At 48.8% G+C, this 27640-nt stretch overlaps 2 protein-coding genes across 5 annotated transcripts in view; both read left to right on the forward strand.

The window, feature by feature from the left end:
• Positions 1-9569: 9569 nt before the first annotated feature.
• Positions 9570-20538, forward strand: HNRNPA0 (heterogeneous nuclear ribonucleoprotein A0). 2 transcript variants are annotated; one of them, XM_064162165.1, is made up of 2 exons: positions 9571-10688; positions 20474-20538. In XM_064162165.1, the coding sequence occupies exons 1-2, from the start codon at positions 9916-9918 to the stop codon at positions 20508-20510; spliced, it is 810 nt and encodes a 269-aa protein (XP_064018235.1). In that variant the 5' UTR covers positions 9571-9915; the 3' UTR covers positions 20511-20538. The 2 variants fall into 2 exon arrangements, with proteins under 2 accessions (XP_064018234.1, XP_064018235.1); XM_064162164.1 differs by lacking the exon at positions 20474-20538 and having other exon boundaries at positions 9570-11393.
• The window catches only part of KLHL3 (kelch like family member 3), a 60706-nt gene continuing 53555 nt past the window's right edge, over positions 20490-27640 (forward strand). For 2 of the 3 annotated variants that reach the window (XM_064162160.1, XM_064162161.1), the window contains exon 1: positions 25477-25638. In XM_064162160.1, the coding sequence (XP_064018230.1) occupies positions 25625-25638 (14 nt within the window). In that variant the 5' untranslated portion in view covers positions 25477-25624. Of the gene's footprint in view, positions 20711-25476; positions 25639-27640 lie in introns of those variants that run through there. The other variant, XM_064162159.1, reaches the window with a different exon arrangement.

The following is a 27640-nucleotide window of genomic DNA, read 5'->3' on the forward strand; positions in this document are numbered from 1 at the left end:
TTTGCTTTGGCATTTATACAGTTCCCCCCCCCAACAGGAAGCTCTGCTGCTGGCTGACCACTCCAGCCTTTTGCTTAGCTGCTTCTCCCACACAGCTGTGCAGCAGTCCTTGTTCCTAGCTGGTGCAGCCTCCTCCTGCAGAAGGCAAGATTGACTAGAGGTGTATACACAGGAAGTCTCAGCTTTCTAGCTGGAAGAGTTCTTTACTAGCAGCTTGGCTAAGAGCTGGCTCAGTGACCTGCAGCATCTCTGAAGGATCTGGAATATTTCTTCCTCCTAAGTATTATTTTTTGTAGCACTTCAAAGAGGCAGAGAGAAATAAGCAGGGATAATTGGAAGTCCCTTATCTTGGTGTCTGATGTGCTGCTTAATGCCAGGAAAGTAAGATAATATGTTCTGGTGAAGGGAAAAACACAATCCCTTCACATTTTCCCATGCAGTGGCAAAAGCAACAGCCCAACAAGGTATCTTCAGCAGAAAGGTTGCCATTTGGCCAAACAAGCAACATCTGAATCTCAACTAAGAGCTCACTGCACCACCTCCAGAGGTGCTGCAGTGGAGAAGGATGGATGTCTATGTGTGAGCTGGAACAGCACTCTGACTCAGAAGGAGTCACTCAGATTCAGGCCCTGGCATTCAGGTTTCATCCCAGTGTATTTGCAGAGCTCTAGAGAACAGCTTTGCAATATCTTTGATGTTTCATTCCAATCTGTACCTCTCCATTAGGTCATGCTTGGAATGAAAATTCAGCTGCTCTAGAATCTGCTTGAACCTTCAATGAGTTACTCCTCCTAGGATATTAATTTTAAACATCCTATTATGCCATGAACTTTCAGCTGATTTCTCCAGCTGATTTATGCTTGAGCTGGAGATTGATGTGCTCCCTGGCTGGGAGGTCAGCACCTTTAGGTTTTAGGTCAGCAGCTTTAGGTTTTGGGTCAGCCAAGTTACTTTTCTTACTGCAAAAAATAGATGTCTGAGTAATTCTGATAGGATATGGCAGTAGTCATTCATATTTTAGAATGGTTCCCACTTCCCAAAGCCTGGTTCTACCCTTAGAACTTCTCTAGCTGATGTTTCCCGAGAGTGAGCTCTGCCCAAGATGAGTCATTTCATCAGCCCAAATTTGGGGGCAATAAGATTATTTTTTATTTCTGTTTTCTTTCCATTCCACAGTCTTTTTATAATGACACTCTGAGCATCAGTGCTGCTGTCCTCATGCCATGGCATTTCTCACTGCCTTAATTGTAATGGACAAATCCTTACAAAATCAAAAGGTTTTTCCTGTTAATCTCACTCTGTTTCAGTTTTCCCTACATGTTTCCCACTCTAGTATAAAGGTTTTGATTTTCTGAATTAAGAATCTCAATTCTGATGGCTGTTTTGCATCTAGAAACCCTCACTTCTATGCACCACCTCCTTTTAAACTCTCTTGAATAGCATGAATGTCTTACAGCTAATTTCAGGCAGGTATGTACTGAACTTCATAGAGAAAGTCCTCCTGCTGTTTTCAGACAAAGCTAAATGTCAGGCATGAAAAAGCACCACGAAAACTACCCTACAGAGGGTCTGTGGAACAAGAAATAAATGAGGCCTAGGAATAGCTAATGAGAAAAAAAAACCCACAGAAATAGATTTTAATTTAGCTGGAAAATACATGAAGGAAGACTTGTGGGTGAAAAAGATCAGAGTGTGGCTGGCTCCAGGTCTTCTTTTGGCAAAACTTGTGATCCTGGGCTGCCTTGGACTAAGACATAGTGAAAGGTCCAACCTCTCACATCTGCCACAGCATCGCTCAGCTCTTTGATCTTCAGCAGCCACCTTGACTCCTCAGATCATATTTTGCTGTCTTACTTTCATCCCATCACTCTTACATAAACTTTTAGTAAAGAGAAGAGATAATCAATAATGACAGAAGAATGGAAAGATGAAAGAGGAAAGGAAAATTTGAGCTTCAGGGGAAGGAGGACAGGATTTAAGGGAAAATGGTAATGCAAGTCCAAAGAAAAGGATTCAGATTGAATTCTCTGTTGCCTTTCTGCTTCACCCTTCTCAAAGGTGTTTCTCTTTCAGCATACTCCCCTTACAAAGAGCTCAGGGAAGATTTTGTTCAGTGAGGTGAACTTCTGATGCCACTTACTGAAGAAACAGTTCCCGTGGGTTATTCTGTAGTTGCTTTTTCATCCACAGAATATCTTACTTTGCATTAAGCAAATAAAAGAGAGGGGTAGTGTTTTGTTCCTCATCTGCATTTTAACCCTGAAAAGTGTCATGTTCAAACTCTAGGTGGGCAAACCTATTGAGTTTTCTATCAATGCACTTCAATCAATCCCCTTCAAGGAAAGCCCTCTCCCAACCAGTGCTATTTCATGATAGTCTCAAAAGTGAGATCACATACTTGACATTTATACAGATTAAAGTACAAACAGCAGAAAAGAGTGAAAGAGAAATCTTCTGCCAAAAAAAGCAAAGGGTCCCTCAAGGACAGCTGCATCTCTTTTAAGAACTTCACCCTTGAAGCTAAAGCAAGGGGCTGGGATGGGGAAGTTTGTGGTGCTGCTGCAGCGTGTTTTCGCAACAGTCTGTCTGAAGTGTTGATTTGCATAGGAGGGAGCCCCCTAAAAGTGTCTCCCTGCATGTGTATGTGGATCTTGGAAATGATGGTTGAATCCTCTCTATTCTTAACTGTTTTCACCCATGCAGTGACAAAAAATTATGAGGATGAAATCAGGCATAGCTAGGGTGATGTTACTGCAGCCTGCAAGGAGCATAATGATAATGCAGAACTGACTGCAGCAGACATTCTGCTCGTGTAGGTTTCAAAATGCTGGAGGGAGACCTAGATTTGGAGGGTTGCACTGTACTAACAAATCAACTTCAACTCATCAGAAGTCCAAGACACTGAAGTCCTACAAAACCCACAAATCAACACCTGCTGGCAGATTAAGCCAAGCACAGGGATACTAACTAGATTAAGGAGGCTGCAACCAATTGAAAGGATACGGCTTTGTGTTTATACGAGGGCTTAGATAATCAAAGTATCTGTAACTTATAAGAGCTCCTTTTGACTTTGTAATGTCCTTCTATCACCCCTGGTGCTCTTTGCCAGAGCTTCAGTTTGGACCCGTTAAACATTCTTTAGTGACAAGAATGGCTGTAAATGGTCCTTAATAATTTATTTTGTATCAGCTTTTACTAAGACCATTCAGTAAAGGAGGAAGCCAAGGGCTAGGTCGGGGCTGTTAGCTGCGTCTGCTTTGTGATCTCTGAAGCAGTGATGCCCTCCTGTGGATTCCAGGCAGTAGAGTACTGGAATAAGGAACGTTCTGTGCACGGAAACAACCACAGGATGATAGGGGTTGGACCCTGGAGGTCAACTAGTCCAAGCCCATTGCCAAAGCAGGTTCACCCAGAGCAGGTTGCACAGGATGGGGTCCAGGTGGGTTTGGAATGACTCCAGAGAAAGGAACTCTGCAGCCTCTCTGGGCAATGCTCTGCCACCCTCAAAGTAAAGAAGTTCCTGCTCATGTTTAGATGGAACTTCTGCGTTCAAGTTTGTGCCCATTGCCTCATCCTGCCACTGAGCACCACTGAAAAACCACTGGCCCCATCCTCCTGACACCCAGCCTGAAGTATTTGTCAGCACTGAGAAGTTTCCTCCTCAGCCTTCTCTTCTCCAGAGTGAGAAGCCCCAAGTCCCTCAGCCTTATTTCATAGGAGAGAGATTCTAGTCCTCTAATTGTCTTCATGGCCCTTTGGCACACTGTGCTTTTCCTTCCAAAGCTCTAACGCTAGCTGAGATACCCTGTGAAGACATCTGCCGCTGCGCTTCTGGCCAGCGCCCGCAGCCTGAGAGCACACTGCCTTCAGGTGGTGATAGAGGTGCAGCTTTGCCCTGTGCTGCTTGCGTGGGCAATTTGCATTCTAGAGCTAACTATCAGAACTGAAGCAATTGAAAGCTGTGGCTGCCCTGTCGGGGGTGGAGAGAGGGAATGTGTGTATTTTCCAGCAGTGCTTGCCCGAGAACATTTGAACACCTAGGCTGATGCTGTGCATTTACTTCCACACGTGGTTAAAAGCAGTTTAAAAGCCTGGTGGGGAAGCTGCTGTGGCTGTGGCTCTAGCAGAGTTGTCGCATCTCACATGGTGTGAGACTCGTTCTTTGGTTCCTCACACCCTTGTGCTGGATCATGTATCTCGAGGAAAAAGGCACAGATCAGGAGCACATCCTTCACGGGACAGTGTGTAACAAGTGACGTGGGGCACTGATCGGGTGGCTGGATGCCTCACCAGGCATGGATCCAGCAGCAATTGGAGAGCTTTGCTTGCAGACTCTGGTGGCTTGGATGACCCCAGAAGCATGAAAGTCTGTGGAATGTGCAGGAGGAGCTGAGGTTTAGCTGTCTAGGAAACTCTTGCTCACCAGAGCCTGGTGGTATGTGTCACTGCAAGTGCAGTGTGCTTGGCCCTTTCAGGATGGGGGCTGAGCTCTGAGGATGTGATTTTGAGAGAATTCATGAATGCTGGGAAAGGGCAGTGAGCAGGACACCAGGTCAGGTGGAGTTTAGCCTTTCTGCTGTATCAGAGAAGACATTTTTTCTTTTAAAGGCATTTTCCTTTCCTGATCAGAAGTGCAAACGAAGAGGAAGCAGTTAGGCTACACCTGAGTTGTGTCAGCAACTGATTTTGCCTGATTTGCTCACAACTCAAAGACCCTCATCTGCTGCTGACTTCCTCCTTTGCTCTCTTCCTTGGCTTGCTCCATAAACATGTGTTCTGTTTTCTTTGTTATCTGTTGAGGCCATAACTAGATCCTCTTTTCTTCCCCCCCTTTGTAAATCACCAAAGGTCTATAAACCTCTTGTGGATTATTTTCTACATTAAAGAGTTCTCTTGGCAAGGGCCACACAGTTTCTACAACAAGTGGTAGGCAAAATATGTTTTTGTATTTCCTGTAATTGTGTGGTGCTTGCAGGTGGCCTCTAGGAAGAAGCTTTTGTGGTTTTCAGTTGAGTAGGATGTGTTTGTGTATTTCAAACCCACAAATACAAGATTATGGACATACAACTAGATAAGGTGGATTGTGTCTGTTCATGTGTTGAGGTAAATGGATCTCAGTTTTACACGACACCCTTTCCCTGCAAGCAGTTGTCAAATGCAGACATTTAATCTCCCAGCCATATTAGTGAGTTACTCTTAACAAATATGGCTATGACAGGAAAAAAAAAGTCCAATTTAAGCACAAATCCCATTTCTCTACTGCAAGTGGTAATGCCACTGATAATGACAGCCCCTGAGACTGAAGCGTGCAAGCTCAGCCACTGATAGAAACGAGGCCAGAATTTCCCTAGCAGTGATAATCCCTGGAGCTGACACAATCTGATGAAGAGTAAGGGAGAGTGTGCTGAAACGTTCAGTCTCCCTGGATTTCTTCTGGGGCTGTAGTTCAGCAACCTGCCAGCACAGTCAATGTTATGCTTGTATCTGCAAGTTGCCAAGGCTGCGTTTCCACAGCAGCTGATCTAAATCTGGGGGATGTTGCAGTTCTGCTTCCTCCTTTCTGCCAACACCAGAACTTGTGGGATTGTGCCAAAAACTGTTTGAGAAAGCTGAGGCAGCTAAAACCAAAGCTCTTTTCCATGATAAGATTATTTCTGGCTCTCTTAAGTGGATTGGTACACCAGGGCTGGCCCATGGGAGAAGGCAGGGTCACAGGGCTGGAGGGCTGCAGCACAGCAGTGCCAGCACAGATCAGTTCAGACACCTGGGCAACTACATCCTAGTCCAGTGCCTAACACTGAATCGTAAGCACCAGCTTGGGAGGCTCACAATACTCAGTGTGTACCTCTATGAAGGCTCCAGGACTGGTGCTGGAGGAAAACCTGCACTCTTCTCCTGAGCAAGGGACCAGTGATGTATCTGTCAGCAGATCCAGCATACAATCTGGCTGGCAATCAAGTTGTCTGTTAGTCATTTTCTTATTAACCCAGTCCCCAGCACCTGTTCTCCAGGTCACTAATCTGAATTTCCCATCAGGCTGACTTGTGACTGTGAGATTTGGTGCCTGTGTTCTTGGATGGTGCAGAGAATAGGGGAGCTTTGGAAGCCAAGTGCTGGGGTATGACATGGGGAATTTTGAGGGAGATTTTTGTAGGTCAAACCTCTTTCTTTAGAGGACAAATTCGGAAGCATCTGACAAATACTGTGGTGGCCAGAAATATACTTGAGCTGTGCTAACTGGCAAAGGTAATATGACCCTCTCCTAGGGAGCAGTTTTGGAAAAGACCTGTGGAATTATTACTGTGGATGAGACAAGACAGACTTGCTGTGCAGGATCTAATGCCTGAAAAGAACAAGGAACAGAGCAAAGAGGGGCAGGTGTGCAAGCAGAAGAGAAAGTCCTACCTCAGAGCAGAGCCCATTATCTATTGGCATGTGCATTTACTTAACAAAGAGGCAGAGTGGCTTGAGTAGCCTTTGTGCATCTGCTCTTGAGCTGTATGCTCACTTGATTTATGGGATTCTCTTTCTCAAAGATTGTCTCAGTGTCTAACTGGAAACTTCTATCTCCTCGTGGAAAGAATGAACAAAGGAAGAAGCTGCCCAAAGAGGTTGTGAAATCGCCTCCACTGAAGGTTTCAGAAGCAGATTGGATGACCCTGTTCAGTATCTTTATTGATGATCTGGACCAGGGGACTGAGTCCAATATCAGTAACTTTGCAGATGACACCAAGCTAGGAGCAGCTGTGGATCTGTTGGAGGGTAGCAGAGCCCTGCAGAGGGACCTGGACAGGCTGGATGGGTGGGCAGAGGCCAACGGGCTGAGATTGAACAAGGTCAAGTGCAGGCTTCTACACTTAGGCCACAACAACCCCAAGCAGCACTACAGGCTGGGGACAGAGTGGCTGAGAGCAGCCAGGCAGAGAGGGACCTGGGGGTGCTGGTAGAGAGTAGCTGAAGATGAGGCAGCAGTGCCCAGGTGAGCAGCAGAGCCAATGGCATCCTGGGCTGGCTCAGGAGCAGTGTGGGCAGCAGGACAAGGGAGGTTCTTGTGCCCCTGTGCTCAGCACTGCTCAGGCCACACCTTGAGTGCTGTGTCCAGTTCTGGGCTCCTCAGTTCAAGAGAGATGTTGAGGTGCTGGAAGGTGTCCAGAGAAGGGCAGCAAGGCTGGGGAGGGGCCTGGAGCACAGCCCTGTGAGGAGAGGCTGAGGGAGCTGGGGGTGTGCAGCCTGCAGCAGAGGAGGCTCAGGGCAGAGCTCATTCCTGTCTACAACTGCCTGAAGGGAGGCTGTAGCCAGGTGGGGTTGGGCTCTGCTGCCAGGCACCCAGCAACAGAACAAGGGGACACAGTCTGAAGTTGTGCCAGGGCAGGTCTAGGCTGGATGTTAGGAGTAAGTTGCTGGCAGAGAGAGTGATTGGCATTGGAATGGGCTGCCCAGGGAGGTGGTGGAGTGGCTGTGCCTGGAGGTGTTGAAGCCAAGCCTGGCTGGGGCACTTAGTGCCATGGTCTGGTTGATTGGGCAGGGCTGGGTGCTAGGTTGGAGGGGATGAGCTTGGAGGTCACTTTCAGCCTGGTTGAGTCTATGATTATCTGTCAGGAGGACCAAGTCAACATGAGTTCCAGAGACTGTGCAGGTGCTACCCTGCCTGGTGAGGTGCTGGATATCCTCTGCACCTCTGCAGAAATAAAATTCCACAGCTAAAAAAAAAAAAAGGAAAGAAATTCTTAGCTCTTAGATAACTTCCAACATATTTCTCAGTGAGTGTAAGACCCAAAATAGTCCTCTGTGACGAAAATGTCAATATATTGAAAATAGAGCTGCAGTCTTCAAGCTGGCAATGTTTAAGGTATATACTAAAGGGGAAAAAAAGAGACTATGTCCCCGTTAGTCATTCCTCAGGGTTTGCAAGCCCTTCAAGTGCTCTAATTACCTCTTTCTCTGAGATTTAAGGGTGAGGAGGCAGTGACAGCGTTGGAAGAACATGGAAACAGAGGAGGAAGGAGCAGCAGGGACGGCAGGAAGGAAGCTGCCCGAGGGAACAGACTGAATAGTTGGGAGTGTGCTGCAAAGGGGCAGATGGTCACAGGTAAGGGAAAACGTAACCCGAGGAGGGAGCAATGGGTACTGGGCAAAACGGAACGGTTAAAAACCTCAGGAGAGAGGAGTCGCTGCCTGGCTGGCGTTAAAGCCAGGAAGGAAACTAAGGTGTGGGCTGCTGGGTGGAGATCACAATACAGCCAGAAGAGAGTCCTACTGGGCATGTGCTGGCTGCCCAGCAGCAGCTCATCCCTGCTTCGGGCCAGCAGCCCCGGTCCTCCTCCTCAGCATGTAACAGCAAGGTCCTGGACGGAGGGAAGGGGAGGACACGTGGAGGACATCGCCCGGGGAAGGCGCGGGGCAGTGCGGTCCCGTGACGGGCCGGGAGACATGTCCCGGCGGCGGTGCCGTGCCGTGCCGTGCGCCCTCTTTCGGTGACGGTGCAGTGCGGTCCCGTGACGGGCCGGGAGGCATGTCCCGGCGGCGGTGCCGTGCCGTGCCGGGAGCCCTCTCCCGGTGACGGTGCAGTGCGGTGCCGTGGCGGGCCGGGAGCCCTCTCCCGGTGGCGGTGCAGTGCGGTGCGGTGCTGTGCCGGGAGCCCTCTCCCGGTGGCGGTGCAGTGCGGTGCGGTGCCGTGGCGGGAGCCCTCTCCCGGTGGCGGGGCGGGGCGGTGCCGTGGCGGGAGCCCTCTCCCGGTGGCGGGGCGGGGCGGTGCCGTGGCGGGAGCCCTCTCCCGGTGGCGGGGCGGTGCGGTGCCGTGGCGGGAGCCCTCTCCCGGGGGCGGGGCGGGGCGGTGCCGTGGCGGGAGCCCTCTCCCGGTGGCGGTGCGGTGCGGTGCCGTGGCGGGAGCCCTCTCCCGGTGGCGGTGCGGTGCGGTGCGGTGCCGTGGCGGGAGCCCTCTCCCGGTGGCGGGGCGGGGCGGTGCGGTGCGGTGCCGTGGCGGGAGCCCTCTCCCGGTGGCGGGGCGGTGCGGTGCGGTGCCGGGAGCCCTCTCCCGGTGGCGGGGCGGTGCGGTGCCGTGGCGGGAGCCCTCTCCCGGTGGCGGGGCGGTGCGGTGCGGTGCTGTGCCGGGAGCCCTCTCCCGGTGGCGGGGCGGGGGTCGCGCGCCTAACGGTCAGCGTTTCAAACGCTCCCGCGCGAGCTGCCCGCCGCCCCTCCGCGCGCTGCCCCCGCCCGCGGGGCGGAGCCAGCCAGAGAGCGCGCGGCCGGCCGGAGCACGCCTATTGGCTGGCGTCCGCGGGCTCGAGCGGGCCCTTATCCCGCCCCTTCCCTCGCGCGCCGGAGGTGCGCGCCTCGCGGGCGCCGCAGCGCAATGCCATTGGCTGCCTGCCGCGTCAGCTGTCGCCCAACCGCCGGGGCTCGTCCCTGCGCGCGGCGCAGGTCGCGCCCCCTGATTGGCTGCCGCGCTCTTCGGTCGCGGCCGCAGCTCCGCCCCTAAAGGTGAGTCGCGGAGTGCCCTGGCGGCGCATTCTGATTGGCTGCGTGGCGCCGGGGGCGGGCGTGGCGGCGGCCGGCGGGCGGGGCCTGCCTGCGTCCCCTTTGTGTGGGCGCCAGTGGCCGGCCGCGCTCGGGAGCAGCGGCTGCCGCCATTTTGTGCGCGCCTGTGTTCTCCCCACCCCCGACTGCGGGCGCAGCGGCGGCCGGGACGGCCCCGTCTCCTCTGCGGGCCAGGTGAGACGGAGCGAGGCTTGGGGCCAGGGCCAGGGCGCTGTCGCCGGCGGCTGCCGCAGCCGTGAGGTCGCGCTGTTGGCACCGAGTGAGGGAGAAGAAGCGGCGAGACGGAGAAGGGGGGGGGAGAAGCCTTCGGAACTGCCCCCCAGCAGTAGGAGGAGTCTCGGCGCCAGGCCCAGGCGCAGCCCCGGCACCGGCGGCAGCATGGAGAACTCGCAGCTGTGCAAGCTGTTCATCGGCGGCCTGAACGTGCAGACCACGGAGGCCGGGCTGCGGGAGCACTTCGCGGCCTATGGCACCCTCACCGACTGCGTGGTCGTGCTCAACCCACAGACCAAACGTTCGCGCTGCTTCGGCTTCGTCACATACTCGGCGGTGGAGGAGGCCGACGCCGCCATGGCCGCCTCCCCTCACGCCGTGGACGGGAACGCGGTGGAGCTGAAGCGGGCCGTGTCCCGGGAGGACTCGGCTAAGCCGGGGGCCCACGCGAAGGTGAAGAAGCTCTTTGTGGGCGGCCTGAAAGGGGACGTAGGCGAAGGGGACCTGGTGCAGCACTTCAGCCAGTTCGGCCCCGTGGAGAAGGCCGAGATCATCGCCGACAAACAGAGCGGGAAAAAGCGCGGCTTCGGCTTCGTCTATTTCCAGAACCACGACGCCGCCGACAAGGCAGCCGTGGTCAAGTTCCACCCGATCCAGGGCCACCGCGTGGAGGTCAAGAAGGCCGTGCCCAAGGAGGACATCCAGTCTGGCGGGGGAGGCGGCGGCTCTTCCAGGCCCTCCCGGGGAGGCAGAGGGGGAGGAAGGGGTCGAGGCGGCGGATCCGGCAACCGGGACCACAACGGTCTGTCCAAAGGCGGCGGCGGTTACAATAGCTACGGCGGCTACGGTGGAGGAGGAGGCGGCGGCGGTGGTTACGGCTCCTATGGCAGCGGCTCCTACGGAGGCGGCGGAGGGGGAGGCGGCGACTACGGCAACGGGTACGGCGGGTTCGGCAGCTACAGCCAGCACCAGTCCTCCTACGGCCCCATGAAGAGCGGCGGAGGAGGTGGAGGAGGGGGCGGCAACTGGGGGGGCCGCAGTAACAGTGGACCGTACAGAGGAGGCTATGGTGGGGGAGGCTACGGGGGAGGTTCTTTCTGAGCTGGAGCACCCGTGCCCATTGAGGGTGGCTTGGAGAGCCCTCCCTTTGATACGGGGCAGCTTCTAAATGGTTTCTCCTCTCCTTCGCCGAAGGGCAGCTCCTTTTAAATGCCTCCCTGCTGTGGGAGCAGCTCCTAAATGCCCCCTGGGGGTCGCCTCTGCTGCCCGTGCCACTTCTTTCTCTCTGAAGATGGACTGGGCCCCACATACACATACTTTGTGTTACAGTCATTGATGGACTCTATTTTTTTATTATTACTTGGACCTTGGTCGTTTTTATACTAGCAACGAAAAAAAGTCTTGTTTTAATTTGTTTTTTTTTGGGGGGGGTACGGGGTGGGAAGTGTCTTGCTGATCTGGAGTTAAAACTGGGGAGGGCGATGGGGAATTTCCTTTGTTGTAAGGACTCGATGCCTGGCTACTACATTTTTTTCTACAAAATCTACTCGGATCCCATGACTGAAATTAACATTTCTGTAAAGGAGGAAAAAAAATCGTTTTTACGTTTTTTTATTTTTTAAATAAATCATTGTGTTCATTGAGCTTTACATGTCTAATTTTTTTTCCTAGGATCCATTCCGTGCGGTTTTAATGTCTTTTCTAGGTTGAAGGAAGTTGTTCCTCTGCTTTAGAAATCTCTGTGTGCTTAAGGGTAAATATTTCATTGCCGGTAGAGGTTCTGATTGACTTTTTTGCTACTACCCTAAGAGGATTTCTTGGTTTTCAAACACTCGGCAGAACATTTTTTTTGAAGTGCTGGTCTGTGGATGTGGTCTGTTTTTTAACCCTCCGTTCTCATGCAGTTTATGTGCATCCACCGTCTCGTACTAGGCAGTTTGACGTGTTGACAGAGTTGGTCAGGTTTTTTTCTGTAGGATTTTTCCATCAACGTATGTGCTGTGTAGTTTTGAAGAACTAGTTTGTGTTAAGCATGTGCTTCATATAAAATGTTCAGAACTTCTGAGTGCTTACTTTCGAGTCCTCTTACCGTTTGACTGTATATGATTCCTTCCAGGAAAGGGTCGGCGTTTATCCCTTCTCTTAAACGCATCCTTGTTTTCTTAGTACCGGGTTAACAGACTTTTCACTCTGGACTATTGTCCTCCGTTATAGTTCCCCGAGAGCCTCTCGCAGCACCATCTACCGACAGGACGGCAGCCCCGTGCTGCAGGCTTCCTTACGGCAGGAGGAAAATGGGTTCTAACAGCCGTGCTAGACTTGTGAAAGTTACTTTGTGCCGCTAGATGACTGGTTTAGGATGCAATGACATCTGCATGTCAGTAAAGCCGGGCTCCGTGGGTACTGACGGGAAGAAAGGAAATGGATTTGCAATACCTGCCTCAGCACATAATCCCTTTTTTTCCTTTGATCATTCTAATGATTGCAATTGCCCACGTTTCCAAAAGTGATAATCTAAAACTCGTGGGCAAGGTGCTGTGATCAACGAGCCAGTTCCGTGTACCAGTAAGAGGGGTGCCAGTTGTAAAGCAAAAATAACCTGTGTAGTCTGCTTGATTAACAAATGTATATTTGTAGCCCTTTCACGCAATAGAATGAAAGTTTGTTGTTTATGAAAAAGCATAATGTTCTAAGGGAAAACTGCCTTCCTGCATAGAAATCTAGAATAGCAACGTTTATGGGTTTATGGATATGAAATAAAAAATTGAATTCCTTATGTGCTTCAGTGAGTATGTATGGTATGGGGCATGGAGTTAAAAAGTACAAAGTTACTTTGGCTTCAGTTTTAAGTACTTAGTCTTTAATGCTGATACTCTATGGGACTGCATCTTAAAAGCTGATTTTTGCTTTGCTCTAGATATGCAAGATATTAGACATGTAATGCTCAGGCATTCCAGGGGATGGTTAAATGTTAGGGATCTGTGCTTCTGGGCTGAAGGATTTCTCATGATGTTTTTCAAGGTGGTGTCAGCCTAGCCTGACACTGATTTTACTCAAAATGAGTCTGTTGCTACTAAAAATAAAGCACCAGTGTAATTACCTATGTGAGTTTAAATAAACAGGACAACCTTTTGGTATCAAAGGGTAAATTTAAGCCAAGAGCTAAGTTTCTTCTTGATAGCTTGTCTTGTAGTGAAACTGGTTCTCTTTGGCTTTGTTTATAAAAGTTCCACACCTTAACCTGCAACTGTATTGTGACTTAATGATTATTTTATTTTTAATCTCAGAAGCTTGTTGGCTGCTCTTGTGAACCAGTGCCACTGGTATGTTGTTAAAAGTGCAACTCAGTTCAGAGAAGCATGTGTAGAACTGCAAGTACCAGCTCTTGTTGGCAGACAGCTTCAGGTGCTTGCTTTTATTTCAGTTCACCGGGCTTGATGTTTTTTACTTTAACTTTGCACTTGAAAACCATGTCAGACAGTCATCTTGGGCTTGTGCTGCAGCACAGCTTTCCTTCTGGTAGCTGAAATGAACTGCTGAGTTGCAGGTCTTGGGCTGGTTCAGACAGATGCATTGGTCCCTGGCTGTGGTGATTTGCCTTAACCTTGTCAAGGGACAGTGAGTTCTGTGATGTGGCTTGTCATTTGGCTCAGGGAGGTAAAGGTTTGTGCACCAACTATAGCTTTATGATATTTTCATGTGTTATGTGCCATGGACGGATGTTCTAATACTGGAGACACTGAGTTTTAGAAAAATGACTCTGTGTGTGACATCTGACAGCTTGGCTAAATTATAGCTTGACTGAGGCTTGTGCTGAAACCGGCTGTTTGCTTAGCTGTATGTAATTCTCCTGTTGTAGGGCTCCTGCCTTTCTTCTAGAACAGAAAGTAGATCCCAGAAGTTGCACCTGTATTAGGGAACGTGCTGCCTAATTTCTCTCTCAAAAGTTTGTCATCTGTCTAACAGTGTTCTTGGAGAGTGTCTGGACTAGGTGAGACTTGCTGTACTCTGATTTCTTGTCTCTGGGAAGCAAGAACTTCCTTGTGATAGTGCAGGTAATGTTTGAGTGGCAGATACGAGCCCTTGCTTGATAAGGGGCAACAGTGCTAAGATGCACCATGTGATAGAGCAAGAGATGTCAATCTATTGGATGGCATTAGAGACACAGTGACGTGAAGGCTAAAGACTATGTGTGCATATAAACCTGTTTCTAGAACAGTTCCCAGTAAATAGATTTGTTGCTAAAGCTTTGTTTAGGTGTTTAATGGTATTTAGTCATTTTCTGACCCCTGGGTGGATTTGTCTGCATGGAGGTGCTTAGAAAGAGCTAAGCTGAAATGAAATCCATAGCTGGTGTGTAAATAAGTTTGTGACTGCACAGTCACTATAGGATGTCATGGAGATAGCAATAAAGTGATTTCAGTTTGTTGTTCCTTAGTTTATTTCTGAGCTGTTCCTTTTAGTTTCTTTCTGAGCTATGTCTCTGAAATGAGCTCAACTTAAAAGCTGCTTGAGATTATCTCACACTGTAATGATCTGTTCAGGACTGAATAATGGATTGTGTTGGTTTCACCTGAGAAATAGGACATGACAGCAATTGTTTTTACTTTCAGCATTTAATAATTGAAGTGTAGTGATTGACTTAAATCACAGATCTGTAGCTGAACAAAAGCTGAAACATAAAGAAATTCTCCAGAACAAAGCTGCTCAGAGACTGCAACAGCACAGCATAGCTCTGTGCGTTGGGATATGCACGTGGTTTTTAACAGTAATGGATATTGGTGGTTACTCTTACTTGTTCTTGATTCTGGTGCTTGTCTGACTTGTGAATTTTATTTGGCTAATAAAATTAGCCTGACATACACTTTTTAATAGTACTGATGACTAACGCGTTAGGAAGAAACATGCTAGACACTTGTCACCTGGAATGAGTTAACACCTGCACAAAGCAGCAGCAGTACCTCTCTACTTGATGGTTTTGACAGTAAGTGATGAATAGGTAGTTTAGAACTGCAGGAATGGCTAAAGCAGCTTTGATCACAGCAAATCTCTGTGGGTCACTGGCAGACTTAAAAAAAAAAGCTGTGCCTTGCCCTGCAGGCTTGTCTTGTGTCCTTAGATGGGCAATCTTTGCTCTCCAGAGCTGAGCTTTCAGGTGGGTAGTGTCGTGAAGTAGTTTCAAGTGGTGCAGCTGCATCAGCAGAGATGAGCTTGAACTCTGTCATATACTTAGTGCAGAGGTTTAAGTCAGTTAATTCAAAGTATTTAATAGTTATAAATGTAATTTAAAGTTCTCATGGTGTTATTCTCCCCAACCCTAACTTGGATCTCTTCTGTAAAGCAAGTTTTGCTTTCATTTAGCATTGAAAGTCCTAAGTAGACAGTGCAGGTCATAACTGGTTCATTATCCTGCCCTGTTAGCTGATACTACTGTGGCAATATAAAGGCATTCCTCTTGCTGCTGGAAATGGTCTGAGCCAGAGTGGTGCTAAGGACCCCAACTACCCATTCAAGTTTGTTTTTTCTACATACCTAGGGAAGTTCTTAAATGCAAAAGTTGGATTACAAATCTAAATTAAACATTAAAATGTTAATAAAACCGAAGGACACCTTTTGGTGCCCTTCACCCCAGTGACCAAAATCATGGTGTATCCTGTGAAAGGGGTTTGCTTCCACAGTGTGAGGGGATAGGTTTTCCATCTCCACATAGCTTATTCCAAGCCTCTGATAAGGGATTGTTTCTCCTGTTGTAGCTGTTATGGATTAGTGTTTATCATCAAGAGTTTGTACCAGTTTTACATGGTATTTATTGTTACAGGCATCTGCTTTCAAAGCTGTTTAATAGGAAGAAAGCATTTCCAACAGGTCTTTCAAACTATGCATCTGTATCTAACATCTTGGATGAACATGAAGTGATTGAAAGTGTAACCTGTAGAATTTCAGCCACCTTAGCCAGAGCTGCAGTTTACAAGGCAATGGGTTATTCAGTATTTTGTGTGTAGCTAATTCTGTGATCTGGTGTTTGACACTCTTTAAAGAGTTGTTTTGGTATTTCTTAAATGAATAAACCAGCTTCATTGCAAAATGCTTCTCACTGCAAGCACACCATGAGGGGTTCTGAGCCAGCCTGAACAAGCAGCATTTGCTTGTCTGCATTTCAGGTATTGCTGTTCTTGGTGGTATGTGTGTGTAAGCACACACATTACTCCACTTTAATGAATATTTATTCATACTGTAATGCAAGTACTGCTATTGACAGGCGTCAGGTATGTGTCTTTCAGCAAGAGAAAGGGCTTCCTGCTATACAGATCCTTTCCTAGGAACTGTTTAATCACTTACCTGTATATTAGGACTTGTAAAGGGGCTTGGAGTTTTGTGCCTTTCTCCTCGATGTTCCTTTGGCAAATCCTATTTCTTTTGCCTTTTCTGCGCCCAGAACTCTCAGTTTTTGTTATGTATAGAGAAGAGGAAACGTGGTCACTTTTGAATTGATCACTCTTGTTCATATCATTCCAAGAGTGCTTTATCGTATCTGTATTCCCCTTAAAGCATCAGATCTGTCTTGTGGGGCAAACAGATAGTGGGAACAGTGAGAGAGCAAGGGCTAAAAAGCTGTAGCTCAGTGCAGAAGAGTAAACATTCTTCAGATGCTTGTATTTCCTGTAGTTCTGTCTGCTGAATAGACTGAAGAAGAGATAAAACACTTCAGGTCTAGGCTGTAGCAAAACAAAACAAACCCCCCCAAAACCAACAAACCAACTCAAAAGCCTCAAAAGAAAATGAAAAACCCTCAAACTCCCAACCAGACAAAACAAACCCCACACCCTCAAATTCTATTTGCTGTCCTTGGCTCAGCCTTTGCCAGTATGAGTCCTAAACAAAGCTTCAGCAGCATTTCCTGAAGTACTTTGAGATTCTTGGTGTCACTTTTGTTTTTTTCTCCAAGTCTGTTAGGCAAAGCTGTGGTCTTGCCTACTGCTGTGAGAGAGGCATGGAGCTTAGAGCTCTGGCTATTCTCAGACTGTCAGCTATCCAAATCACCAAAGCTCCTTAACTTTGAAAACGAGATGTCGAGCCCAGCCAGACTAATAATGCCATCTGTCCAAGGCATCTGGATATTAACCCTCTTAGGCTGATCATGCCGTTTCATTCCTGGATGCTTTCATAAATGGAAAGAGATTTGAAAAGTAGCTCTCCCTCAAAAAAAAAAAAACCCCAAACCACAACAAAAACCACCACAACAAAAGAAACCCTAAGCTAGCCTATGCAGAGCTATGTATGAATTGGATACATATTTTGTTCATTACACTGCTATAAATACTTCTTTTTGTGGGTAATGAATGGATGCCAGTTTAGAAAGGGATTGTGTTTCTGGCTGGATATGTGTCAAGGCACACACTGAAGTACAAATTGCTGATGAACGTTGCAGAAAGGTTCCTTGGAAGCAGAGTGAGCTGTTCAAATGCTGCTTTATGCCATGCACTTGCCAAATGGTTTGTCTCTTGGAAACCCTCTTCTTAGTGGGAATGCTGTTTCAAACTGAAAGGCATGCCTTGCACAAACACTTAGTCTGTAATCTAATCAATATAAAAGATGAACATCATCCCAGTCTCTGCTGTTGTTTCTCTAACTTTGGTTGCTTTCCGTGATTTCTTCAATGGATTACTTCTGTAAGAAATTTTGCTTGCCACAAAATCCTGAAGGAAGCATGAGTCCAGACACTGCAGACAGTTTGGGAAGAAGAAGGATCAGGAGTTCAGTCCCCATGTCCACAAAGGCTTGGATTAAAGTGTTGCTGGACAAAACACACAGCCAGAGTTTGGGGCTGGAGATTCATGCTCTGTCTCCTTGTTCTTCTTCTCAGTGGAGAAGTACTGTTGTTTTCTTCAGTGGGAAGCCTTCCTCTCCCAGCTGCACACCCTGATGAACAAATTACAACAACATGGGCAGGGCCCTGGGTGCTAGTTAGAAGCTAGCTAGAATGTTTTGGTGAGAAGAACTAGCTCCAAATGAGACACGTGGTCGTCCACTTGGTTTCTGGGTTCATAGCTACAGAGGTTCAGAGGCAAATTACACCCTAACAGAGGAAGAAATATTAGCAGCCTATGAAGGAGTGAAAGCAGCTTCTGAAGTGATTGGAACTGAGTCACAATTGCTTTTAGCTCCCAGATTGCCAGTTCTAACTTGGATGTTCAAAGGCAAAAGTTCATCACCACATCATGCCACAGATGCAACCTGGTCTAAGTGGATGGCTTTGATAACCCAATGAGCATGAATGGGTAATCTCGACCGACCTGGTCTGGTGGAGGTGATCACCAACTGGCCAGAAGGCACAGACTGCACCAAACCTCCAGAGGAGAAAGTAACCCATGCTGAAGAAGCTCCTCCTTGTGGTGGAGGGAAAGAACTATGCTTTGTTCACAGATGGTTCCTGTCATCTTGTGGGAACAAGCGAATATGGAAGTCAGCAGTCTGGAGTCCTACCTGGAGAGTTACCGAAGCGAGAGATGGCGAAGGAGAATCCAGTCAGTTCGCTGAGGTAAAAGCTGTCCAACTTGCTCTTGATGTGGCTGAACGTGAGAATTGGCCTATCCTTTACCTCTACACCGACTCGTGGATGGTAGCCAATGCTCTGTGGGGTTGGCTAAAGGACTGGAAGAAGCATGGCTGGCAGAGGAAAGGAAAGTCTATTTGGTGTGCTGATCTATGGCAGGACATTGATGCACGGCTGGAGAGAACTCCAGTGAAGGTGCGGCACGTAGATGCACACATGCCTAAGAGCAGAGCCACTGAGGAACACCAACACAACCAGCAGGCAGACCAAGCTGCTAAGATTGCTCAAGTTGATACCAACTCTGATCTTGACCTTGATTGGAAACACTGAGGTGAACTGTTCCTAGCTCGGTGGGCCCATGACTCATCTGGACATCAAGGCAGAGATGCAACATACCGATGGGCTCGTGATAGGTCAATTGACTTGTCCATGGATGCTATCACCCAAGTCATCCATGACTGTTCTGAGCTTTTGAATCACCTACATCTGAGATAGCCAGAATGAAGTCTGATATGAACTTGTAATATTCAGTAGTGTAAATACTGTGTTAGATGAGATCAGATAGTTCTCAGCAATACTCTGAGTGAAATAGACAGGGGTGGATTGTGCTAGTTTGAAGCTAGCTAGAATGTTTTGGTCAGAAGAACTAGATTACAGGCTGTGAGAAGGAAACAAGGGTGATGTCTACTTCACTCATAGGCTTGCTGAAATGTATAAGAACAGGTATCCAAACACAGATAAGAGAGGTACTCTCTGTCCAGGCTGTGGGCTGCATTTCTCTAACCTAACCTGCCATCTCTCTGATTAATTCACCTGCTTCCTAACCCCCCTGGCCAACCCTCCAATCTTCCTTGGGCACAAGACAACGTCTGGGGTAAGGTAGAGGGGGGTGGGAGAAGGTGGAAGGGTGGTTGGGGGCCCCTCCTGGGGACTCAGGTTTCTGGGAGGGCTGCTGTGTTTCTGTATTACCTTTTGCCTTGTCTATTTCTGTATATAGCTGTATGTACTGTAAATATCTGCTTGTATACTGTGCTGAGCTGTAAATAATAAGCTTCATTCAATTTCCAGAGCCTGCTGAGTCTAGGCTGGGTGATTTCCAAAGTGTGGGGGAGTGGGGAACACCCAAACCATCACACCCTGAGGGAGGCTGCTCTTACCTAGCTCTTGTGTAAAAGCTAAGCACTATCAGATGTGTTTTTGAGTTTACTTCCACGTTCCCTCCTTCCTCCAAAGGGATCTCTGGTTTCAGGCTCACAAACTACTCTCTGGCTGGGCTGCAGACTTACAGGTGGTTTCCAATGCTCAATTCCCAGCTCTCTCTGTGGGGTTATCTGGTACTTTTTCAGGATTTAGTTGTCTTTTAAGTTTATGAGGTGAAAAAATTGGCCAAAGTTATTCACTGTATGATTTCATTTGGGCTTGTTTGTTTGTTTTCTTCCCACCACTGCTCTGTTTACTGGAGAGAGCTCCCTTGAGTCCTGTCTGATTGCAAATTCAGAGCTTCTCCCCCTGAGACCACTGCTGGACTTGGAGAATGGTGGTAGTTTTAATTGCTAATGCCTCTTGCATAGGACATTTAGCAAAGTGCATTCTGCAAGAGAAGTGATGCTGCCCTTCTGTGGTACTTCCATGGAGACATATCCTCCAGAGCAAGAAGCATCCCAGGAGCACGAGGCAGGGTTTGAAGGATTTGCAGAAGCTAGCTGGTGTGAATTGCCATGCCTTTTCCCTTTAAGCCCACCTGTCCATGGTTTTCTGCAGGTTTAAATCTAGGCAAATTGGTTTTCTCTGTAATTATATAACCTAGAATTTGCTACTGGACCTTGCTTTTACTCACCAGCTAGAGTCTGGGCTTCCGCTCTGTGGTATCAGTGTCACTTTTAAAGCCTCTTTGAGGCATGAGTTTGTTGATGAATCAGCATCACATGTTCTGCAAGTGTTCTGCTGGCTTGGTGTGTTGCTAGTAGCAATAGAGAACTCCCATTTGCTGTCTTCTGGGGAGTCAGCTGAGAGGGAGTTGAGAAACGTTGCCTTTGGAAGTGAAGGCTGGGCCAGCAAAGCTGGGCTTGTCTTATTGCTGGTGCTGCTCTAGGCCAAGTGTGTTGCAGTGAGTCTGTGCCACACACTCCCTAATGCCTTCTCAAAGCATGTTTGCTTTCTCTCTCACAGGGTACTCTTCCGCATGGAGAGAGGATGGGAAAGCTGAGCCCTGAAAAGGACACCACAAAAGTTCAGTAAGTGAAGAGAAACCTGAGCTGAGCCCCTGACGTGCAGTTCCCACTCTGAATACACCATGGAGATTGAGCAGAAGAAGGTGTTTGCCAATAAAATACCAAGCAGGCTAATGAAGGACAATCTGTTATCTGTGAGGAATCCATGCTGCATGAGGCAGCTTTTTCTGCTCAGGTAAAACAATAATGTGTCTGCAGAAATAATCTTGCCTAAATTTCAGTGTGTGGCTTGCTACTTCCTGCTTGTGCTGCAGCATGTTGTGTTATGCAGCACGTGGTGGTGGACTGTGTCTCTTGGCTTTTGCAAAGAACAAAATTTGAAATGTTTTAAAGGATTTCAAGGAGAGAGAAGGCAATGAGTGTGCAGGAGTGAGAGCAAAGAGACTTCGGTTGGGGTGGTAGGGTCCTCAATGCAAACAGGTTTGCTTATGCTGGTCTCTCAGTATATAAATGCTACTTAAGCCATGAAATAACTTTATGATGTGTATGAGTAGTTTTCCTCTTATAACTAAGAGTATTAGTGGAAGCATTTAGGGTCACATCATAAAGCCAATAATCACATTGAAGTGTTATCTTAGCAGCAAGGCAAAAAAAATGGAGGAGAAAAAACCACAACACATTCTGGCTCATAGCCTAAACTTCAGTAAGTGCAGAAGTGTGAGTCAGAACTGAGGATTTGTGAGAGTCTTGGTAGCATTTAGGCATCTGAATACTGGCCTCTGCTCTTGCACTGCCCACGGCAGGTTTTCTTCCCCAGCTTTCTTCCTGACTGTTAATTTTTCCTTTTAAGCACTCAAATCTAAACCATAAAATCTATCTGAAAATCTGCCAGCCAGTTTCTGATAAATACTTACCAGGACTAGAGGGCAGGAAGTCTGTGCTTCTGACATAGCTTACTGTGGGTGACACCAACTGCTTCTGCTACAGGAAAGGGGAAATGCAGGAGCAAACTTTGCGTCTGGTCTGTTACTGCTGTGTGGGGCGAGCACTAGGATTGTTTGCACCCCAGAACTCACAGCCTGAGGGTGAAGATGGGGCTCTTTATTCTAAAGATGGCTGTGTCACGATGAAGCTGTTGGAGAAAATCCAGTGTTTGTATATGAAAGATCACTTTCGTTAGAGATTAAAAGAGAGCCTCTATCCTAAACCCCCGTTGTGCAGTCCTGAGACAGGCAGAGTGTGAAACTTGGACATCTACCAGCAGAGGGCGACAGTTCCAGAGGCTGTAGGTGCTGATGGCTTCTGCAGCATCGCCGCCTGGGGACTGGAGTCCTGACTCGGGGCGAGTGCCGGAGCAGACCTGCCAGCTTCCGTGCTTCGCATGCTTCAGAAACCAGGGCTTCAGCGGGAGGCTCTTACCTCTTAAACTTCAGCTGCCAGAGCATCACTGACTCCTGCTCCGGGGAGGTCCCTGCCTAGAAGGTCTCCTAGAGCTTCCTTTTGAGTCTTGTGGTAATTTAGACCCCTGTGAGTTGCTGTGGTAGCTAAATTTTGGCTGCTGTTTTGGTTTTGTTCCATGAAACCAGTATGACATGCTCGAAATTCTAGCGGTGGTTGGGCAGAAAATACCTTCAGGATTTAGCTACCAAGCTACAAGGTGCTTGGCAGAGAAGTACCTCCTCCAATTGCCTGCAGTGAGGTGTCTCAGTGGCTGTTTTAGGAGGTACCTTTGACTGTTTTTTCTTTCATTAGTGGACCTGTTCTCAGAAAATAGTTCTACATACAGCTCTAATTGAGTATGTGCTTCATTAAAATCACAGAATAAGGTTAGTTGGAATGGACTTCTGGAGGTCATCTGGTTCCAGCACCCCTCAAAGCAGGACCAGCTTCTGCATTAGAATAGGTTGGATGCTCAAAGACACACACACACACACACATATATATACACACATACAGTTGATATATGCGCTTAGAAAAAGATGTCTGTTTATATAGAAACCCATATACATTTATCTAACCAGATATATCTTTTAAGAAAGAAAATGACAAATGATGTAGCCTTGGAAGCTTCCCCAAAGGCAGTGCTTTACTTTTGCAGTTTTTCCTAGCTCTCAGTGCAGAAGCCAAAGGTTTTAAAGAAAGGTGATTAATAGTTTGGTAGAGGGAATGATGTAACTAAAAAGGAGAGCTCCTAAAGATAGCAGATTGTTTGTGATATTGGTGTATACTGGAAACAGATATACAGAGGGGAACCAAGGGCCCCTAAACTGTGATTTACTTACAACCTCAAGGTTAAATCAGCTGCCAGACTTTGGGCCAGGAGAGAGTCTTGGATCAGATGGGCAGGGATTGGTTTCATTCCCTCCCTTCCTGGCATATCTGTTGATGAAATTCCTTGCTGTGGTAAGGACATTGGCAGTGCTGTGATTCACTTTTCCCATGGCTCATTAGAGTTGGAGAACTTGGTCTTTCGTGGCAGATCTGGAGATTATCATGGGAATCTAGAAAGGTTTTGGTGGGCCATGGGATGGTTGTACTGGCTGTGAACCTTCCTGCTCTGAACACTGTTTAGGTTTGGTTGGTGTTGGAAGGTGGATTAGGTGTAGGAGGAATTTAGGATTAGTCAGGACTGGGAAAAATTCCACCCATCAGGTGTTACAGCTTTTGCTTTTTCAAGATACTGATCTTTGCACTTAAAAACAAGCAAGGTATTTTTGTGTCAGGGCTGTAACCCAGTCAGGTTTGTTTTGCAAGGCTGCTGTAAAGATCATCTCTGATTACTGGAACATGCTTTTGTCCTGTTCCAGCAAGGACTATTCCCTGTTTTGCTCCTCTGCTGCTGGGATTTACCTTTCTATGCTTGCTAGAGGTGTTTACAGAGTCCAGAGGTTACAAGTGCTGGTGGGACAGAGCATGTAAGAAGGTATTACTGGTTTGGTTCAACCTAGGGGCCTAGTTCCCAGGTTGGCTGGAGTGAAATGTAGATTTTTATGGTAAAAGCCTAAAATTGTGTTCTTTGAAAACTGTGCATGAATAAAAAACCAGCAATTTCAGGATCTGCTCTTGTAGCTGGACTTTTTTATGGTTATTGAGGGACCTACTCAATGGAAACAAGTTCCAGCCCCTGTTTCCTAGGTAAATTCTACTATTTTTAGTGTAGTTACTTTTTCTCTGCTTTGAAATATTGTGTCTTGCAGTTCTGCCCATTGTGCATCAACAGTGAAAGGCTGACTGCACGCTGGGGAAGCACTTGAGGACCCAGATGTCTTAAATGGTTAACAGGAATTTAGGCCTATTCCTGTGCAAGGTTTGACTCCCTGGCTTTATTTGTATTTCTTCTGCTTGTGGGGAGGTTGCCAAATGGTGTTTAAACAGCAGGGCTCTTGTCTTGTCATCCCCATAAGGCTTTGATAAAGTCCTTCAACTTCCAGGTGTGTTGTTTTCTTATCTGCAGAAAGGGGGTGATGATTCTCAGCAAGCTTCTGAAACCCTGCCATGGAAGGTGCAATAGCACCTGTTTGATCCTCATTGCTGCTGTCTTTTAAAAGGTGTATGAAATGTAGGTTGAGGATGTGGTTTGAGGAGAAATGGGGAAGAGTGAGGTAATTTTATTTACAAATGATGAGGAGAGGCTGAGGGAGCTGGGGTTGTTTAGCCTGCAGAAGAGGAGGCTCAGGGGTGACCTCATTGCTGTCTACAACTACCTGAAGGGAGGCTGTAGCCAGGTGGGGGTTGGTCTCTTCTCCCAGGCACCCAGCAACAGAACAAGGGGACACAGTCTCAAGTTGTGCCGGGGTAGGTCTAGGCTGGCTGTTAAGAGGAAGTTGTTGGCAGAGAGAGTGATTGGCATTGGAATGGGCTGCCCAGGGAGGTGGTGGAGGCACCGTCCCTTGAGGTCTTCAAGAAAAGACTGGCTGAGGCACTTAGTGCCATGGTCTAGTTGACTGGATAGGGCTGGGGGATAGGTTGGACTGGGTGATGCTGGAGGTCTCTTCCAACCTGGTTGATTCTGTCATTCTATGATTCTGTATGGTATGGTAACTTATGAGAGAAACCTCTTCATGCTTCTACTTCTCTCTTTGCACAAGAACATTTTGTGAATGCAAGAGTGGTGAAGAAAGCAAATGTTTCTTGTCTTTATTATAGTTAATCTCTAGGGCCTCATTGTTGCAGAGTGAGACTGAGAAAATCTTTTGATGAAATGAGAAGCCCCTCAGATTAACGTAAAATCCCTGCATTTGTATCAGCTGGGATAAAAACGGCAAACGTGGTTTAGTGCAGTGATTAAGGCTGAGCAGCACCTGCAGTTTGAGGACCCGTAAAGCCTGTGCAGCAGGTCTTTGGCCTGATAGATTGCATAGAAGGACAGCAAGAGCTTTTACAAAGCGGGGAACTGGGGGCTAGATTATGCTTTTTGCAGAGGAACTGGGGGGGACCCAGACGGGTTGGGACTTTGCGTCAGGTCAGAGCATCACCAGCCCTCTCTGCCCTGGGCGTGGGCTTGACCTCACGGTCAGTACTGGGGAGTTTTAGTCCCGTAAAACTTTTCTTTAGCGCATCGGTCGGACGGACTCAGGCAGTTTCGGGCCTCTCGGCTCATCCACCTCCCCAGGGGCCAAGCGGTGGCGGCAGCGGCGGTGGCAGAATCGCTGCCATCGACAGCCGGACGAGGGACCCGTGGATACTGGGGACGCCAGAGCTGCTCCCCGCGGGTGCCTCCGCCGCTCCCCGTTTCCGCTCGCCACCGCCACCCCCTCCGTTAGTACAGCTCGGGGCTGGCCATTGACCTCTTTAGCTCCCCGCTGCCGTGCTGGCGGGCTGTGCCAGCGGCGCTGACCGGAGCCCGGGCCAGGAGGCGGCGGGGGCCGGGCGGTGCGGAGCGGCGGGGCCGCCCTCCACAGCTGCCGTTGCCCGGAGACGATCGCAAGCTCGCCGGGGGAGGAGGCTGCGAGGAGGAGGAGGAGGCGGTGCGGGCTGCGGCGGCAGTCGCTGCGGCGGGGCGCGCCGGGGACGCAGCGCTCCGCTCCCGCAGGAAGCGGCCCGGGGCGGGGGCGGCCGCTCGCAGCCATGCCGGGCCCGGGGCGCTGAGCCTGCCCTGCCGCCCGCCCCGGTCCCCCCCCCCCATCCCCGTCTCCCTCCGTGCTGCACAATGGAGGAGGAGAGGTAGGTACCGCCGCAGAGCCTTTGTGTCCGCCCCGGCACCGCCGCGGCTTGGCGGGATACGGGGTCGGAGGGGACGGATAGTGCCTGTTCGGGAGGGCTGCGGGATTGAGGATGCCGAGTCCCGGGGACGGGGGAACGCCGTTCTCCGGGGAGCTCTCGGTGGCTGTGCGCTGGCATGCGGGACGCGGCTTGGGGGAATTCTCTCCTCCCCCCCGCCCCATCCCTTCCCATCCCTGCCCGCTTGCAGAAATCCCTTCTGCGCTGAGCGCCTGCCGTGCTGTCCTGGATGTGCACTGTCATGGTGACAGCCTGTTTGGCCCCGTGTTCCCAGGCGGGAGGCAGCAGCGTGGGCTTTCAGTAGGACGTGCTTTAGATTCGGAGAGCGAGCTGAGGCGGGCTGCCCCGGAGGGTGTTTACCGAAATCGGTGGTGGCGGCGCTGGGGCAGGAGAGGTGGACTGGTGTGCTGCAAGATCGCTCCATCAAAACGTGCCTCACGCTGAGCTTGTGGCTGCCTGCCTGCCTTCCTCCTGTCTTCGACCTCCAGCAGCTTTGTGGTTCAGCTGAAAACACAGCCGCTGCTACCTGCTGATCTTTCGAGTAGTGGATGAAAATCGGTAACGTCAGTGGAGCCTTCAGACATCGACCTATCAGGCTGTGTTGGAGGAAGCTGGGCACTATATGGGAGTTAGGACAAACAGGAGGGCATCACGCGTCTCCCCCGCATGGCAGCTGGCCCATAGATACTTTATTTCTTGTAAGGCAGCTATTTTGCCCCAAACCTTGAGCGCAGAAGTGCTTGTTGCCCAGTCGCCCTCCTGCCAAGTGAATGCGAGGCGTTGCTGCGCTGGGACTTCACAGCTGCCCGAGAAACGCTTGAGGTTCCTGCTCTGCCCTCCTCCTTCCTTCCTTCCCTCTGTCGCGGTGCCTTTCACGCAGTAAAGCTTGCTCGTACCGCTTCAAACTAAACGTGCAGCTGCTTTGGGATTTCTTCTTCAGTAGTAACAAACCCCAAACCAAAACAGGATAAGCTGAGTGCTTCCTTCTGCGTTGGTGACCTTGCAGGGAGTGGGGGGGGAGCAGAGAGGGCTCGACCTGCTGGTAGCAGTAATCATTAGGGTTTGGCAGAAGTTGTGTTGGAAAATTAAGCTGGGGTCAACCCCCAAATTCCGAAAGTATTTCCTCCCTTGAGGGCAAACCCTCACAACAGCCCGTGGGAGTTTGCTTTTTAAGCTCTTGAGGGCAGGTTTCCACCCTTCTGTGACTCAAGGGTTGCAATTGTTTGCGTGTTTAATGTGCAAAGCATAACTTTGAGCCTGATACATGGATTTAAATTACGTTGTAGGGCTTCTGCTTCCCCTAAGTGTGTGAATGGCCACCTCTGGATATTAATCCAAATGTTAATTAATGTCAAGTGCCATGAAATCTTAGCTTGTCACGCTTGATGCTAGCCCATGGAATGGGTTTTTCTTTATATATATATATAAATAAATATGTGTTACTCTAATATTTGAGGAAGGGGAGTGAAGCTGTTTTGATCCTAGAGACTGAGATCATCCTGGGCACTATTAATTATTACCTTGTTTTAATGATTACCAGCAATGATCTCATTTTGACTGGAGGCCTTTCGATGGGGATACAGAAGCTGAAAAAGCTGCTGGGAAAATACCTGGACTGTTTTGCCTTATGCTTTTTTTTTTTCCAGATCATCTGTTTTTAGGGATTAAAGTACCATCCTCATCAGCATGTTCTCTGCCCCTGGAAGTGAGGAACAGTTACTGCTGTCTGCAGTTCTGGTTTTTGGGAAGAGGAAGGCGGTGCTGAACTGGTTGTGGGCAGTAATGATGTGGGGTTTAACTCTTGGCAAGGAAAGCTGGGAATGTTCCCCTGCTTTCTGGTTCAAAAGGGCAGGCAGAGTCAGGCTGCTTTGCCTGCTCTGAACAAGTCCTGGGAGGAGATGTTAAAAAATGACCTTGGTGGGTGAGCACCGTGGGCTGGTTCTGT

This window comes from Pogoniulus pusillus, chromosome 22 (genome assembly GCF_015220805.1).
Source record: "Pogoniulus pusillus isolate bPogPus1 chromosome 22, bPogPus1.pri, whole genome shotgun sequence".
NCBI classification, from domain to species: domain Eukaryota; kingdom Metazoa; phylum Chordata; class Aves; order Piciformes; family Lybiidae; genus Pogoniulus; species Pogoniulus pusillus.